The sequence below is a fragment of the Echinops telfairi genome, unplaced genomic scaffold, assembly GCF_000313985.2.
Source record: "Echinops telfairi isolate 266 unplaced genomic scaffold, ASM31398v2 ScPeMD7_7400;HRSCAF=8409, whole genome shotgun sequence".
Lineage (NCBI taxonomy): Eukaryota > Metazoa > Chordata > Mammalia > Afrosoricida > Tenrecidae > Echinops > Echinops telfairi.
Window position 1 is genome coordinate 19851575 of NW_022111300.1, and position 17460 is coordinate 19869034.

General features: G+C 38.7%; 1 protein-coding gene across 1 annotated transcript in view; it reads right to left on the bottom strand.

Annotated features, from left to right (window-relative positions):
- The window catches only part of CCDC178 (coiled-coil domain containing 178), a 470395-nt gene that overhangs the window by 359599 nt on the left and 93336 nt on the right, over positions 1–17460 (bottom strand). Inside the window, exon 11 of the mRNA XM_045296033.1 lies at positions 3862–4045. Within this exon, the coding sequence (XP_045151968.1) occupies positions 3862–4045 (184 nt within the window). The remainder of the gene's footprint in view (positions 1–3861; positions 4046–17460) is intronic.

A 17460-nucleotide genomic window follows, 5' to 3' on the forward strand; every position in this document is an offset into this window, starting at 1 on the left:
TCCAAGTCATCCTCCTGCCCAAGGCCCTCAGCTTCACTCACTCCATGAACCAGGAAGCCTGCTACTCTGTGAGTGCTCGCTACACCACCGCTGCCTCTCCTGGCAGGAACTTTTGGATGCCTCTGATTTCAGGTCTGTTTTCTTGGTAGTTATTCCTGTGTTCCTGCTACTGTGAGAGCTCACTTTATACCCACAGAATGCCATACTGCCCAGTCTTTATTTCAGAGTCCTCTACACTTTTTTTTGCATGTTGCCACACAGTCATTTGATAGGTATATAAACAGAAGAGCTATGCCATGTATTTAGATAGATAGATAGATAGATAGATAGATAGATAGATAGATAGATAGATAGATAGATAGATAGATAGATTTCTGTATATTTCTCTATTTCTATATATATATTTATTCATATAAATAGATCCAGATCACCAAACATCATTCTGGTATTCTTTGCTTTCAACCAAGATATGTATCTATCTGTCTGTCTAGCTATCGAGAAAAAGCACACAGTCAAGCCCCAGTGGCATAGTGGGTTATACTTTGGGATGCTAATTGAACTCCTCTGTCCAAACCAACAGCCACACCACTGGAAAATGGTGGGTTTTTCTACTCCCATAAAAAGATAGTCTCAGAAATATCTATATCTATATATGAATATAGATATTAGTCCTAACATAGGTATACACACCATGAAATGTATATGTTGTTGTTAGGTGCCTTTGAGTAGGTTCCAACTCATAGACAGCCGATGTAAAACAGAACAAAACAGTGTGCACTCCTACCATATTCAAAATTGTTATTATTTTTCACCTCATAGCTGCAGTTAATTAGCCAAGTGACTTTTAAGAGATACCTATTTGTACCCATTATGTACAAATTATAGAACAATTTCATTGATATTACATGCAAGTACAACAATGGTTGTAAGAGTACATGAACAGGGAGCTCCCAGAGTCTTAGGCCAGGCTGAGAAGAGGATGTGGGATGAGGGATAGCATTGCTGATGTCCGATGGGTCCTGGCTAAAAGCAGAGAATACCGGAAAGATGTTCATTTGTGTTTTATTGACGATGCCAGGGCATTCAACTGTTTGGACCATAACAAGGCCTTGAGAAGGTAGGGAATCCCATCACACTACATTGTGACCATACAAACTTGTATATGGTTTGAGGCAGTTGTGCAGGACTTAAATCAGGAAAGGATTTAAATCCAGCCACTGTGTGAATGCATATTGCTTGAAGTCTTCCTCGTTTTTGATGCCCTACTACTTTACTAAGCATAGTATCCTTCTCCAGGGAGTGGTTTGTCCCAACATGTCCGAAGTACCTGAGATAAAGTCTCATCATCCTTGCTTCTAAGGAGCATTCTGTCTGTACTTCTTCAATACAGATGTGTTTGTACTTTTGGCAGACACGGATGCTTCCAGTATTCTTCACCAGCACCGCAATTCAAATGCATTGATTCTTCCTCAGTCTTCCTTGTTCGATGTCCAACTTTCACATTCTTATGATGCAACTGAAAATACCATGGTTTGGGTCAGGCTCACCTTGGTCCTCAAAGTAAACGCTTGCCTTTTCAAAACTATGAAGAGGTCTTGTTCAGCAGATTCACTCAAATCTGCTGCATCATTTGATTTCTAGACTGCTGGTTCCATGAACATTTATTATCGATCCAGGTGAGACAAAATATTTGACAACGTCAGTATTTTCTGAATTTCTTGGGATGTTACTTACTGGTCCATTGGTGAGGACACTGGTCTTCTTTATATTGGACTGTGATCCATACTGAAGGCTAGAGTCCTTAGGCTTCACCAAGTGCTTCAAGTCCCCCTGACTTTCAGCAAGTGATGTTCTATCATCTGCTTATTGTTAATAAACCTTCCTCCAACCCTGATGTCTGATTCTCTTCATTTGGTAAAACTTTTCAGATTATTTGTCAGCATGCAGTTTGAATAAGTTTGGAGAGAGGCTGCAAGCCTGACATAAACCTTTCCTGCACAACTGCCTCAATCCATACACAAGTTTGTGTGGTCACAATGTAGTGTGATGGGATTCCCTACCTTCTCAAGGCCTTGTTATGGTCCAAACAGATGAATGCCTTGGCATCATCAATAAAACACAAATAAACATCTTTCCGGTATTCTCTGCTTTCAGCCAAGACCCATCGGACATCAGCAATGAGATCCCTCATTCCACATCCTCTTCTGAACCTGGCCTGAAACTCTGGCAGCTCTCTGTTCATTTCCGCTACAACCATTGTTGGGTGACGCTGAGTAAAATTTTACTTGTATGTAATATCAATGAAATTGTTCTGTAATTTGTACATAATGGGTGCAAATATGGATCTCTTCCAGTCATTTGGCCAATTAGCTGTCTTCCAAATTTCCTGCAATAGCTGAATCAGCATCTTAAAACATTTCAATTTATATTACATTAATTCCTGGAGCCTTGTTTTTGGCTAATGTTTTCAGTGCAGCTTGAACTTCTTCTTTCAGTACTATTGGTTCTTGCTCATATGCTACCCCTTGGAATGCTTGAATGTTGACAAGTTCTTTGTGGTACAGTGACTCTGTGTATTCCTCATATCTACTTTTGATGTTTGATTCAATATTTTACCCATAGAACTTTCAATCTTGTAACTCAAAGTTTGAATTTTTCCCTTACTTCTTTCAGTTTATATATCATAATGTATGCTGAAGGCTGTAATTCATAAAGTGTTCAGTGTATCTGAGAATATTCTGATATTATTCATAAGGTTTTCAGTGGCAAATTCCTCAGAAGTGAACAGCCTATTACTTCACAGTATCCTATTCTTGCCTGGAAGCTCTGCTAAAACCTATTGCTCTAAGTGACCTCACTGGTATTTGAAATACCAGTAATATAGCTTTCAGTCTCACAGCAATATGCCAGCCACTACAGTACAGTATGACAAACTGGCAAACAAGTGGGACAGTAACTCGATGTAAAAGAAGCCAAAATACTCACAACAGAACCAATAGACAACATCATGATTAATGGAGAAAAGTTTGAAGTTGTCAAAGATTTACTTCTTCTTTCTGAATCTGCAATTAATGCTTACAGAAACAGCAGCGAAAAAATCAAGCAAATGTTGCATGGGAAAATGTGCTGCACAAATCTGTTTAAAGTATTGAAGAGCAAAGACGTCCCCTTGCAGACTGGTCTCTCCTGAAAACATGATCAATGATCATGAAACATTGCATGCTGTCAAGTTGACTCAATAAGACAGAGTTGAACTGCAAGTCTTAAGATGATAAATCTTCACTGAAGTGAACTGCCACATCTTTCTCCCACTGAGCGCCTACTATGTTGGACCCACAACATGTCAGGCAGCAGTTGAGTGCTTAATCATTGTGTCACTAGAACTCATAGCCCACTGCTACAAGATCAATTCCAGTTCATAATGAAATCCGATCTAGAGTGTCTAGGACTGTAAATCTCAACAGGAGCAGACAGTCGCATGATTATCCTCTGGAGGAGTTGATGGATTTGCATGGCTGACTTTGAAGAGAGCAGCCCAAGCGAAACCCATCAAATGTGTTAAATATGCAAGATGAGTCTGAACACTGCACCTCCTGATATCCCAGGTGGTTTCTGGTCAGTGATCATAAAAAGAAGAGACTAGCTGATTCGCTCCATGGACCATCCCTTAGCTCCATCCCTCCCAATCCCCGAATTCTTTTCTGTTCAAGCTGGGTTGTAGAGAAAGGGGAACTTTCTTTTGATTTATCAAAAAGGAAAATTTAAGTTTTAAACACTATACCTTAAGCTATCTCAAGATTGCATCAGTAAAATGTGGGTTAATTTTTTTTCACAACTAAGAAGAACACAAAGAAACATAACCTTGAATCTTCTTCTCACTTCTGCTATTTTCCCTTCTAATTCATCAGTGTTAAATTTGGTGAGGTGGAAAAGAGTACCAACGTTGTAAGCTTCTTTGTATAGCTCTTTGATCAGTTCATTATTTTCTGCCTTCAGTTTGAACAAACTTTGGATTGCCAACTCATGTTGTGCTTTTTTCTTTATACTGTAAAAACAGGGCAAGAAGATCGATATGCTTCCTCTAAAATAGACAAATATATTTAATAATGATAAAAAGAGCAACACTGTACCTTTGTTGCCCAAAACACAAAATATCCAGATGTTAACTGAAACTTTAATGGAGACAATGATCTATGCCAAGACCCGATTTCCCCCCAGCTTTTCATATTTGTTACCCCTAATTGTCAGGCTGGACTCATACTCAGCAAGTTAAGAATAGCAGTGAGGAAGATCTGGGGAGCCCTGATACTTCTTAGTTAGAACATTCAAATTCCCTTCTATACTCCCTTTCACCTCCCTCTTTGGCACCCATGAAGGAGCTCTTACTGAAAAACTCATGAAATGAAGGTGTTATAATAAAACCAAAGCATGAGACCTGACTCCCCCTCACTGACCCACAGAGCTACAGGGGACAGCACTGGAAGCAGAGTGGGAATTGTGCCCAGTCCCAACCCCCCACACTGGAGCGAAACACTAAGGGAGCACAACAGAACAACAAGGGGAGCAAAACAATGAAGTACCCGAGAATCCTGAAAATACACCTTGGAATCAGTGGGCAGAGTGTGGTACTTCACCAGACTAGATTTGGAAAACATGCAGACAGACATGCAACTATTTATAGGGGTTGGATTTTTTGGGTGTGCTGTTGTGTTTTTTGTTTGTTTCCTTTTTTCCCCTCTGTTTTCTTTTTCTTGTGTCTATCTACATAGGCTAGATAGGGTAACCAACCCCAGGAGAAAACAACGGGCCGACAGCTCTAGAAGGCCATGGGAGAGGAGGAGGTGGTAGAAAGGAGCGGGGAACCAACAAACCCAGTGATAAGAGATCTAAAATCGATGGCAAGGAGGGCATAGAATGCCTGACAGGGTTTGATCAAGTGCAGCTAAGAGAAAGTACCGAGAGTTGAATGAAGGTTGAACATGATAGTGGAACAAGAGGAAAGTGAAAAGAAATAGAGGAAAGAATGAGGAGGCAAAAGACATTTATAGAAGCATAAATTTAGGCATACACATGTAAATACATTGATATATAACAATAGAGATATAGGTCTATATATTTAAATGTTAAGCATTAAGGTAGTAGATGGGAATTGGGTCCTCTACCCAAGCCCTCCCTCAACGTAAGAACACTTTGTTCTAACAACCTGGCTTTCTGGGATGCTCACCTTCCTGACACGCTAAAGTCAAAACAGGTGCATAAGCAAATGTGGTGAAGTAAGCTGATGGTGCCTGACTATTAAAAGGTGTAAGGTCTGGGGTCATAAAGGCCTGAAGTTAAACAAATGGCTATCTAGCAGGGAAGCAACAAAGCCCACATGGAAGAAGCACACCAGCTTGTGTGATCACTTAGTGTCTACAGGATAAGGTATTGGGCATAAGAAGACCCCAAACAAACAAATATATCAATGCAAATGATGGGGGTCGGAGTGGAGACCTTAAGCCCATATGTAGATAATTGGACATCCCCTCACAGGAAGTGTCATAAGGAGAGTACGAGACAGTCAGGTTCAGCACAGCACTGACAGAACACACAAAAATCCTCTATTTCTTTAATGCCCCATCATGATCCCAGTTCTACCTTACAAATCCGACTAGAGCAGAGCATATACAGCGGTACAGATAAGGGCACTTGACACATGGAATCCAGGACAGATAAACACCTCAGAAAGAGCATTGGCAATAGCAATACCATGAGGGTAGGGGAAAAGTGGGGTGAAAAGGGGGAGAAATGGGGAACCGACTACAATGACTCACAATTCTCCCTCCTCTGCAGGGGGATGACCAGCAGGTGGTATAAGAAAATAATAATACTTTATAATTTATTAGGGGCCCATGAGGGTGGGAGAGTGGGGGAGGGAGGGAAAAAAGGAGCTGATACCAAGGGCTCAAACAGAAAGAAAATATTTTGAAAATAGTGAAGGCAACATATGTACAAAGGTGCTTGATACAATTAATATATGGATTGTTATAAGAGCTATAAGAACCCTCAATAAAATGATTTCTTTATAATAATTTTTTTTAAGGCAGAGTCAATAAATGTTCCCTGACACACCGTAGTGGCGTTTGAAGATAAAGGAGAACTCAGCTGCATTAACCATTAAAATAAAATCATGTAGCTTTGCTTATCATGAAAAAAATCAGTAAAAGAAAAAGGTATTCTCAACCTCAGTACAATGGGCATCCTGGATCAAATTCACCTTAAAAGCTATCTTATGCATTGTAAGATGATTAAAAGCATCCTCGGTTTCCATTCACAGGGTCTCGGTTGTAAGTCATGTGCAACAATCAAAAATGTCTCCAAATATTACCAAAGCTTCCTTCCCAGGGGTAGGGAGGGGGAAAATCATTCCAAGTAATAACCATGTAGCTAGGGAAAGTTTCTCCATCATAGATACATATTTCAATCATCTGCATATCAACAAGCAAAATTTTACCTCTAGAAATTCTCATTTAATTGGTCTAGGGTGAAGCTTCTGCTTTTTAGTTCACATTTTTAAACGCATTTTTTGAACTCCTTAGAACTAAGGGTGGAGAGACAGCGCAGATTCTTAGCACAAAACTCATTTTATTAAGCAAGTAGTGTAACCTTGTGACCTATAGACCAATATCCCTGGTGAATATATGAAGGGATACTAAAAAGAAATGGATTTTTTACATTATAAATTTAACTTTTTAAAATCAAATAGGTATACTGTCATGATGGCAAAATCAGTCCCCTGTCTGCCACAAATCAGGCCTTTTTTGTCACACACTCTTATGCAATCTTTTTCAGAACCTCTAAATAGAAAGCTTAATTGACAGTCTGACCTGGTGAAACAAATTCCAGATGCCCCTCACATCAAAAAAACAAATGATCATCATTTTTGTTGTTGTTATTGTTGGGGGAGGGGGGTACTACCAAGATTCTTACAAAATTCTAGGCATCAGAATTCAACAAAGCATCAAAAACCGTAATAATAATCAAGATCAAGAGGAATGCATACAGGTAAAGAAAGATGGTTTAATTTTAGAAAAACAAAAAATGCAATCTACCACATAAACAAAATAAAGGATAAGAGCCATATGGTTATATCAATTGATGCAGAAATGTCATGTGATTAATTCAACATAGATTCTTGATTAAAACACTCAGTGAAATAGGAATATGAATACTCAACATAATAAAGGCCAAACTGTGAAACCAATGGCTAGCATCTCATTTAATGGAGAGAAATTGAACACATTTCCCCTACAGAATAGAGTTTCTCATTAACACAACTCATATCTAATATAGTCCTGGAAGTCTTAGCCGGAGCTATCAGGCATCAAAAAGATATTAAAGTCATCCCCAGTAGCACTGAAGAAACAAAACTTTTTATTGCATATTAAATAGTCCTTATATAGAAAACCCTAATCCGGTGGGTCCTTGTATCTTAAAGAAGATGACACTGGAGAGGATATTAAAAGAACAATACCATTTATAATAACTACCCAAAAGACAAAATATTTAGGAATAAATCTTACCAAAGAAATAAAATACATATACAAAGGAGACTTCAAAATCCTCCTAGAAGAAACCCAAAGACACACAAATGGAACCATTTCCCATGCTCCTGGATAGGTAGACTAAATATAGCCAAAATGTCAACATTACCACACACACACAAAAAAAAAACCAAATAAATTCAATACAATTCTGATCCAAAACCCAGAACAATTTTTCAAATAAATGGAAAAAGTAATTGTCAACTAAATATGGAAAGGAGAGATATCCAGGTTAAATAAAACACTATAAAAAAACAAAAATAAAGTACGAGGCCTTTCATTGCAATACTTAAAAACCTATTATATAGCCATGGTAATCAAAACAGCTTGGTACTGGTCCAACATTAGACATAAAGACCAATGGATTAGCATTGATAACCCCAAAATACAACAAAGTACCTACAGACACCTGATCCTGACAAAGGACTAAAGCACATTAATTTGGGGAAAATACAGCTTTTTAAATAAACAGTACTGGGGGGAAAATGGATTTTTACCTGCAAAAGAACGAAATGAGACCCATACCTCACAGCATGTTCACAAACAAATTAAAGATGGATTGAAAGCCTAAATACAAACTCTAGAACCATAGTGACCATCAATTAAAAAGTAGGAATAAACTTAAGGGCCCTAATACATGGCATAAATACACTAGCAAATATACTGAAAAATACTATAGAAGACAAAATAGAGGACTGGGAACCTCTAAGAATACATTTCGTTTATGCACACCAAAAACTTCATGAAAAGAGTTAAAAGACAACCCACAGCTTGTAAAAAATATTTGATAGTGATATATCAGATAAAGGGCTAATTAAAAAAAAATCTATAGAACTACACCTTAATAAAAAAATCCTATCAAAATGGGGACAAGATATGAATATGCAGTTTAGTAAAGATGACATTGAGGCAGCCAACAATCATTTGAAGAAATATTTTAGTTCATTATCAGTAAGAGAAATACAAATTAAAACAATGAGATACCACCTCACATTGACACTCTTAAAAAATTTAAAAACAACAAAAATCAGAAAATAATAAATGCTGGAGAGGATGTGGAGAGACTGGAACATTCACGTGCTGCTGGTAGGATTGTAGAATTGTACAACCACTATGGAAACTAGTATGGTGCTTTCTGAAACAAATGCAAATACAATACCTTATGCTCTGTTTATCTTTCTACTTGGTACATACCCTAAACAAATGAAATACAAAACAGGAATAGACATATCAACATATATGTTTATGAAGGAAATTTCTATAATAGAAAAAATATGGAAACAATTAAAATTCTGACTATAGAGGGATGGAAAAACAAACTCTGGTGTATTAGTACAATATAATATTGTGCATCCTTCAAAAACAAAGACAAGTCTGTCAAACACCTTAACACATGGATAAAATTAAAGATCATTATGTTTAGCAAAATTACTAAATCCCACAAAGATAAATATTTTATAATATCATTTTTAAAAAGGAAAATGGGGTGGAGGGAAGAAAAATTATTTTAACACCAAAGGAAAAGACAAAAAACTACAAGGCAGTCAACCACACAGTGGGGGCAGGCGGGGCAGAGGGAAGACCCCCGTCTACAAGAGTTTGACGGAACACTGCTGTGGATTGGCTTGGATGAAATGGGCTGTTCAGCTACACAGAATATGTCTTCCTTTGTAGGTATTGTATTCCACAAACAAAAGGGAGAGAGTAAGTGTGTTTGTGAAAATAAAGCAATGTTTACAAATAAAGTTAAAATAGAGAGAGAGGGAGAGAAAAGGGATGCAACCTTGAAAACCCTCCAGATCCCTCCCCCTCAGATCTAAACATCGGTCTGGTTGGCTACAAAGGGAGGAAAAGTAAAACTGAAATGGATGTGGTTTCTTATGTAGCAAACAAGTTCCTTTCAAAGACCAAAACAAGAGGAAGATCATCAACAAGATGGACTGCCAAGGTGACTGCAACAATAGGCTCAGGTTTAACAACAGTTGAGAGGAGGGTACAGGACAGAGCACTTTGTTCTGTTGTACATGAGGCTGCTATGAATCAAAACTGATTTGTGTACCTACCAACAACAATAACAGGTGACTCTAATATGCAGCCAGGATAAGAACTGTCCATGCAATTGTTATAGAGCGGGCATAAGAATCACATAAAAAGCTTGTTAAATCACAGATTCCTAGGACAAACCTTCAAGAAAGGCACTGTAGATGTAGAATGGGGTTGGAAATGTATTTCTGAGAAGCCTCTTGGCCATATTGATACTTGATCATATTTAGAGCAGCACTAATCAAGGGAATATAATCAGAATGACTATGGCCAAGTACTTCTTGTCTAATAGAGCACAGTGAAAATTGAATGAATAAATTGAAACCAGCTACAAGAGTTGGGAGAAACTTTACCTTGCATCTGATCCACGGACTTGAACCAGATTCGACTTACTCACTTCTACAACTATGTGAGCCCTTTCTTGCTATGTATCTCTTTCTCTGTAGATGCACACACAGGAGCCGCTGATTCAACTTCTCTAGAAAACCCACCCTAACACAATGTCTTTCTCCAGGGACTGATCTCTCCTGATACCATGTCCAAAGTACCATGTTTGATGCTCTTGCTCCTAAGGAACATTTTGACTATATTTCTTCTAAGACCTATGTGTTCTTTCTTCTGCAGTACATGCTGTCTTCAATATTGCTCATCAACACAATACAGCAAAGGCATAAATTCTTTTTCGATCTTCCTTACTTATTGGCCATGCACATAAGGCTATTGAAAGTACCATGGCTTGAGTCAGCAAACGTAGTCATCACAGTGACATCTTTGCTTTTTAACACTTCAAAACCACCCAGAGTTTTGACAATCTACTTTTGAAAGAGCACAGCCATTGAAAACCCCATGTGCAGTACTACTTTGAAACCCCTGAGGTTGCCAGGAGTCAGAACTGACTCAATGACAGCTGCTTTGAATTGGTAAAGAAGAGATTTTCCTTTGTAATATTGTCTTTCATTAAAAATGTCTGAAGCTAGCCAGTAGTTAACTTTGAAAGATGTATAAAACATTTCATTGTGTTGTTATTGTTGTTGTTGTTGCTAGGTACTTTTGAGTAGGTTCCAACCCATAGCATCCTTATACATAACACTCTCTGGCCCATCACTATCCTCACAAATTGCTCTGAGGTTTAAGCCCATTTCTCAAAGTGTTACTCTTCATTTTTCTTTTTTAATACTTGAAACTTGTAAATAAAATAAATTAAGAGTATTCATTTATCTTGCTGTGAAATGCAGAGAAAATAATTTTCTCTACTCCTGTGCAATAACTCAAATTAATAGCCTGGTAAGACATAGCTAAACAGATAAGGAACAAACACAGTGCCCTGTGGATTCATTCTAAGAGTTCCTGACTACATAACAACTTCAGTCGGATTCAAATTTCTATACATACAAATGAATCACCATCCTATTAACTCATGTCAAGCATATTTCATAAAATACGCCAATCTGTCTTTATGGTGTTCAACAGCTTTTATCCTCAATTCACTTGATTATTCAACCCCATCTTTGGATCACTGAAGTTCCAATGGCATTGTCTTGCTTGAGGTACACTAGATCATTAGAAGTAAGACTCAGAATATTTTACAGAGCTTGAATGTTAGAAAACGGCAATATAAAATTTCATACCACACAGTTAACTCCAAGCAAACTAAATCCAAATGAATCAATTCCAAATAATCTGAGCCAAGTTGGTTTTCCAGGTGCGTTTATCACATCAAGTGTCTCAAAAGTAGAGTCAATTTCTAATAGATGCTGAGTGGCTTAAAAGACAAAATTACTCAATTACATATGGCTACTACAAAGTAAACAATTACAGGCCATCATCATCGTCATCGTCAGCGATCATTCTAGCATGTGCTTGTGTGTAAAAAGTTGTGAATTAAATCTACTAATACACACGGAATCTATCATTTAAGGCTGTGATTTTTAAAATGAATTACAGAGAGTTGGAGTCAAGATGGCATCCAGGTAGACTAACCTGCTGGTGCTCCTATTGTTAGATCAGATAATTAAGAGGTAAGAAGGCCAATATTGGGAAGCTAGGTACTAGAAATAGAATTTAAGTGTCCTGGGGGTTTGTGGTTCAGACCTCCCCCCTGCGATTTTCACCCTCAGAGCCATTCGAGAGCTTTCTGAAACACACTAAATTCACTGAGACTGCTGGCAGGCTCTGCTAATCTAGCCAGGTTCATTGGGATCGTGTCCACCATCCCTTTGTGTGTCGGAGATCTGAGAACTGCAGCATCTATTAATTTCCCCAGACTGCTGTCTAAAGGTGGTCATCATCCCAAACTCATGGAGAGCCTCTGAGAACAAGCCACAAGAGCTCACACTGCAGTTTCCCTCTCTGCTACCCTACCAGTCCTGCATCCACAGGCTTTGCATCTCCCTTCCCCAGCCAAGAACAGAATGACTACATCAGCCATTCCCTTTCCCCCTCTCCCCAGTTCCACGTGTGAAAGGCCTGCCAGCGTGGTTAATGATAGATAATTAGACATGAATTTGCTGCAATTGGAGAATCCCTAGGATATTTACCCATGTCAGAATGCAGATTCTGACCACCTTCGGAACAGAAGTCCCACCTCACCGGGTCACACAATAATAGCCTATATCTACCTTGGTATTGTAAGTTAAAAGACAAGACCTCAAAATTTTGCAGCAACCTACTCTATAGGGGCTTTCTGTTATTAACACAAATAATTAAAGGTCTGATCTCTCCCTTTCACAATTTACAGGGCTGATAAGGGAACCTGGTAGATTTAACATCCATCACACACCCCCAACCACAACATCTAGTACATGCTTCCTAGACCTTGACAATACATATTCTCCACAAAATAACCAAAAAAATACAAATCCCCCATGACCCTCTGTGCCCAGGTCCCTGTGAACACCAGTCTACCTATGTGTGATCAGCCTGCTCAGTGCCGCACTCACTGCTTGCCACACACCTGGTGCTACTGTTAGCAATCGGGGGCCTGCAACCTGTCTGTACACAGGTCCCTTGATTAGCTCCCTCCCCAGTAAGGCCTGTGAATGCCAGCCTGTGCTGCATGAGATCTTCCTGGCCAGCACCACCCTTATTGCATGTGATTCGACACCCCCACCCCCCACCCCACACACACACGCTGCCAGGGGAAGCCATCCATGTCACCCTTCAAATAAATAGTTCTGGCTGTATAGGGTCAGAGTCAACCCCAGTGAGATAAAGACACAGCTTAAACCCACAGTGCATCTGGTCTTAGGTAGTCCTTAGAATCATTCCTACTAGCCTGCAATACAGAAATCATAGAGCTCCTGGAATCCCAGGGAAATGGCACTAAGCTCCACCAAAACGCTATGCAGACAACAATGCACATCAAAAGACACTACAAAAAAAAGCAGGAGAAAAAAGACACAATATCAGAGGAGGACCTGAACCTAGCAAGTACATAGAAGAGGCAGACTTTGAACTACCACAGTAAAAAATATTTGGTATGCTGCTTAGAGTCGTACAGGATATGAGGGAATAATACAGAAAATGGATGAAATAATAGAGAGGATAGAGTCCACATACTGAAGGGAAATATAAGAGTTAAGGGAAAACACAGCAGAAACAGAGCAAATGGCAAAAGACCTTACCACCAGGCTGGAAAAGGCAAAGATTCATATCAGATACATTGAAGATAGCCAAGTAGAATTCAACAAATGTGAAAGACAATCAAAGAAGATAATTTAAAAAGCTGAAGAAAACCTGCATGGTGCTATGAAGAGAAATAATATTTGAATAACTGGATTACTAGATCAATACACAGGGAAAAAATCAACCATCAAGATAGCGAGAGATTTTCTGGAAGAAAACTTCCCCAATTTAATGATGGAGAATCAGTCATCGGTGAAGCAGAGAGGCCACCAAATAAACTGAATCCCAAGAAGAACATACCAAGGCATAAAATAGTCAAATTATCCAACTCTGAGGAAAAAGAGAAAATCATAAGAGCAGCTAGAGAAAAAAATGCAGTTATCTATAAGAATAATCAGATAAGAATATGTTCAGGCTTATCAGCAGATACCATGACGAAGAGAGAATGGAATAGTATAGGTGATAAATACATATATGAGAACAAAGCCTTCAGCAGTTGGAACAGAGTCAAAAGAATAACTCTTCTAATAGCAAAATAAAATAAATTATAAAAAGCAAGGTAGAGATAAATGAGTGGGTTAAAAAACATGGATAAAATTAAATCAGTAAAAAGTTCTTCAAAAGGATTAACAGAATTGACACACCATTGGCAAACCTAACATAAGATAGGCAGGAGCAGACAACAATTCCAGGTTGGGGGATGAAACAGGGGAAGTTACAACAGACCCCAAAGAAATTAAAATAATTACACAGTATTACAGAGGACTGTACTCCAAAGAATACAAGCTGGAAGACGTGGAAAAATACATGGAAAAACAAACCCTCCCCAGATTATCTCATATAGATATCAAGAAGTTGAACAGAGCCATAGCAAAAGAAGAAATAAATTAGGCTATCAAGGGACTACCAGATTTAAAAAATAACAAAAAAGCCCAGGACCTGATGGCTTCACGGGAGAATTCTACCAAGCATTCAGGTAAGAGCTGACACCACTTCTATACAAGTTCTTCCAGAACATAGACAAGGACAGTAAACTACCAAACACATTCTAGGAAGCTAGTATAACACTGATACCAAAGCCTGGCAAGGATCTGACAAGAATAGAGAACTACAGGCCCATATCTCTAGTGAATACATATGCAAATATATTTAACAAAATCTTGACCAATAGAATACAAAAGTATATAAAATAATTCATCGTGACCAAGTGGGATTCATACCAGTGATGCAGGGACAGTTCAAAATTTGAAAATCCATCAACATTATCCACCACATTAAGAAGAAAAAGGACAAGAATCACATGATAATATCAATAGATTGAGAAAAAGCATCCGATAGCCTTCAACACCTATTCCTAATTAAAACACTGAAGAAGATACGACTAGAAGGTTATTACATCAATATAATCAATGCTATAAATGAAAATCCAACTTTCAGCATCACAATCAATGGAAAAAAGTCAAAAATATCCCCAGTAAAACAGAGAACCACACAATGATGCCCCTTGTTCCCCACTTCTCTTCAACATCATCCTGGAGGTCCTAGCTAATAACCATTATCATTATTTGCAGATGATATGATTTTATATATTGAGAACCCCAAAGGCTCCACAATAGGAGTTCTAAAAGTGATAGAAGAATATGGTAGAGTGACAGGATACAGGATCATCAAACAGAAGTCAATTGGATTACTTTATACAACTGATGGGATTACAGAATATGAGATCAAGAAGGTAGTACCATTCACAATAGCCAAGCATAAATTGAAACATCTAGGGATATACCTAACTAAAAACAACAAAGAAATTGTACAAAGAAAATCACAGAACATTTTACAAGAAACCAAAAGGGACCTTCACAAATGGGAAAATATCCCATGCATGTGGATCGGTAGACTCAATATTGTAAAGATGTCAAGCCTACCTAAGGCACTATATAGGTTTAATGCAATCCTAATACAAATAACAGCATCATTTTTCAAAGAAATGGAAAAACTGACCACTAACTTCATCTGGAAAGGGAAGATACCCAGAATTGGCAAAGAACTCCTCAAGTAAAAGAATAAAGTGGGTGGATTTGCACTGCCTGACTTTAATAATTATTATACAGCCACAGTTGTCAAAACAACATGGTACTGGTAAATGATAGGTACTTGGACCAATGTATAAGAACAGAAAATGCAGAAATAAAAGCAGCAGAATACAGAAAACTGACCTTAGATAAGCCCCCCCTCCAAATCAAAGGGGAAGCAGATGTCCTTTTGAACAAATGGTGCTGGAAAAACTGGGTATCAACCTGTAGAAGAAAGAACCAAGACCCCTACCTCACCCTATATACAAGGACAAATTCAAGGATCACAGACCTCAAGGTTAAATCCAAAACTATCAGGATCATCAATGAAAGGATCGGACCAAAGCGAAGAACCTTAGAGCAGTGAATACATGGGCTAACAAAAATTAGAAAGGATACAATCACAGGGAGGATAAAATAGAGGTGTGAGACATACTAAAGATAAAACACTTGTGTGCATCAAAACACTTCATCAAGAGAAAAATGAGAGAGGACATAGACTGGGAAAAGATATTTAGTAATGACATATCAGGCAAAGGTCTTATTACTAAAATCTATAGGACCCTGCAACCTTACAATAAGGAAAAATTAATGAATAGCCTACTGAGGAGGTGAGCAAAAGACTTGAAAGAAGATTCACAAAGGAGGAAACCCGGATGGTCAATAAACATATGAGAAAATATTCCCATCCATTAGCCATCCAGGAAATGCAAGTCAAAACAACCTGAGATATCACCTAACACCCACAAGGCCACTTAAAAAAAAAACAAAAACAGTAATCAACCCATGTTGGAAGGGGTGTGGTGAGACAGGAACTCTCACTCACTGCTGGTGGTCTTGTAGATCACTGTGGAAAGCAATTTGGTAATACCTAGAACAGACCAAAGTCTAGTTGCCTTAAACTCAGCAATCTCATTATTGAGCATATACCCAGAAGAAATAAGAAACATGCTCCAATGTTCACTGCTGTACAGTTCACAATCACAAAGAATTGGAAACATCCTAAATTTCTATCAATAAATGAATAGATTAAAATCTCTGGTATATATATATATATATATATTTAGGGATGTGTAGTACTCCATTGTGTGTGTGTGTATATATATGTGTATGTATGTATATATATGTATGTATACATATGTATACATACATATATATACACACACACACAATGGAGTACTACACTGTATATATATACACACACACAATGGAGTACTACACATCCCTAAAGTAAAGTAATAAAGCTTATTGAAAGAGTTGGAGGTTATAATGCTGAGCAAATTTAGCCAAGTACAAAAGGACAAGTACAACATGAGTCTGCTGAGGTAAGCTTTAAAAAAAATGCAAAAGGGACACAGGGAAAAAGCTACTGTATACAAACATTCCTGGGGTGAGGTAATATGGCAAGGGACCAGATCAAATACAGGGATACACATGGTAGACAACTAAAAAGGAGACGGGGGAAAGAAAAATAATAATAATAATAAAGAAATGGGAAGCGGGGGCACAGGGCACTAACCCACCCAAGGGGAGGGTATTGCTTATATCTCCACAGGGAAAGAGGGACCAGACTTCAGCCCAGTGCTCCAAGATGAGAATGCAACAAGCTGGTGGCGTGGAGTAGGGAACCAGTGGAGAGGTCTGGGAAGCCGGTCCCAATCCCAACTACTATGTGGACACCTGGCCCTCCCCACCAAAGAATTTATTTCAAAGGATGACATTGAATCTGCAGCACTGGGAGAGGGACATATCTGATTGGAGCAGATGAAGGGGGAGGAGGAGAGAGTGGAGCATATCCTAGCCCACTAGGCCATGAGGACTATGTTCCCAATTAAAGCAGCCAGTCCACAGAGAGGACCACATGGCCGGCCAAACTATGACACATGACGCCCCTCACTGACCCAAAGCCCTACAGGGGACAATACCGGAGACACAGTGTGGGAATTGAACCCGATCTGATCCCGCTACACCGAGGCAAAACACTAAGGGGGTGCAACAGAACAGAGCAGCAAGGTCCCCAGGGAATGCTGAAGGTGGACTTTGGGGTCAAGGCGTGATACCCCAAAAGACTGGACTGGAAAACATTCCTAAAGGCCAACAAACAATCATTGAACTAACTACAAGCTTTTCTTTCTTGTGTT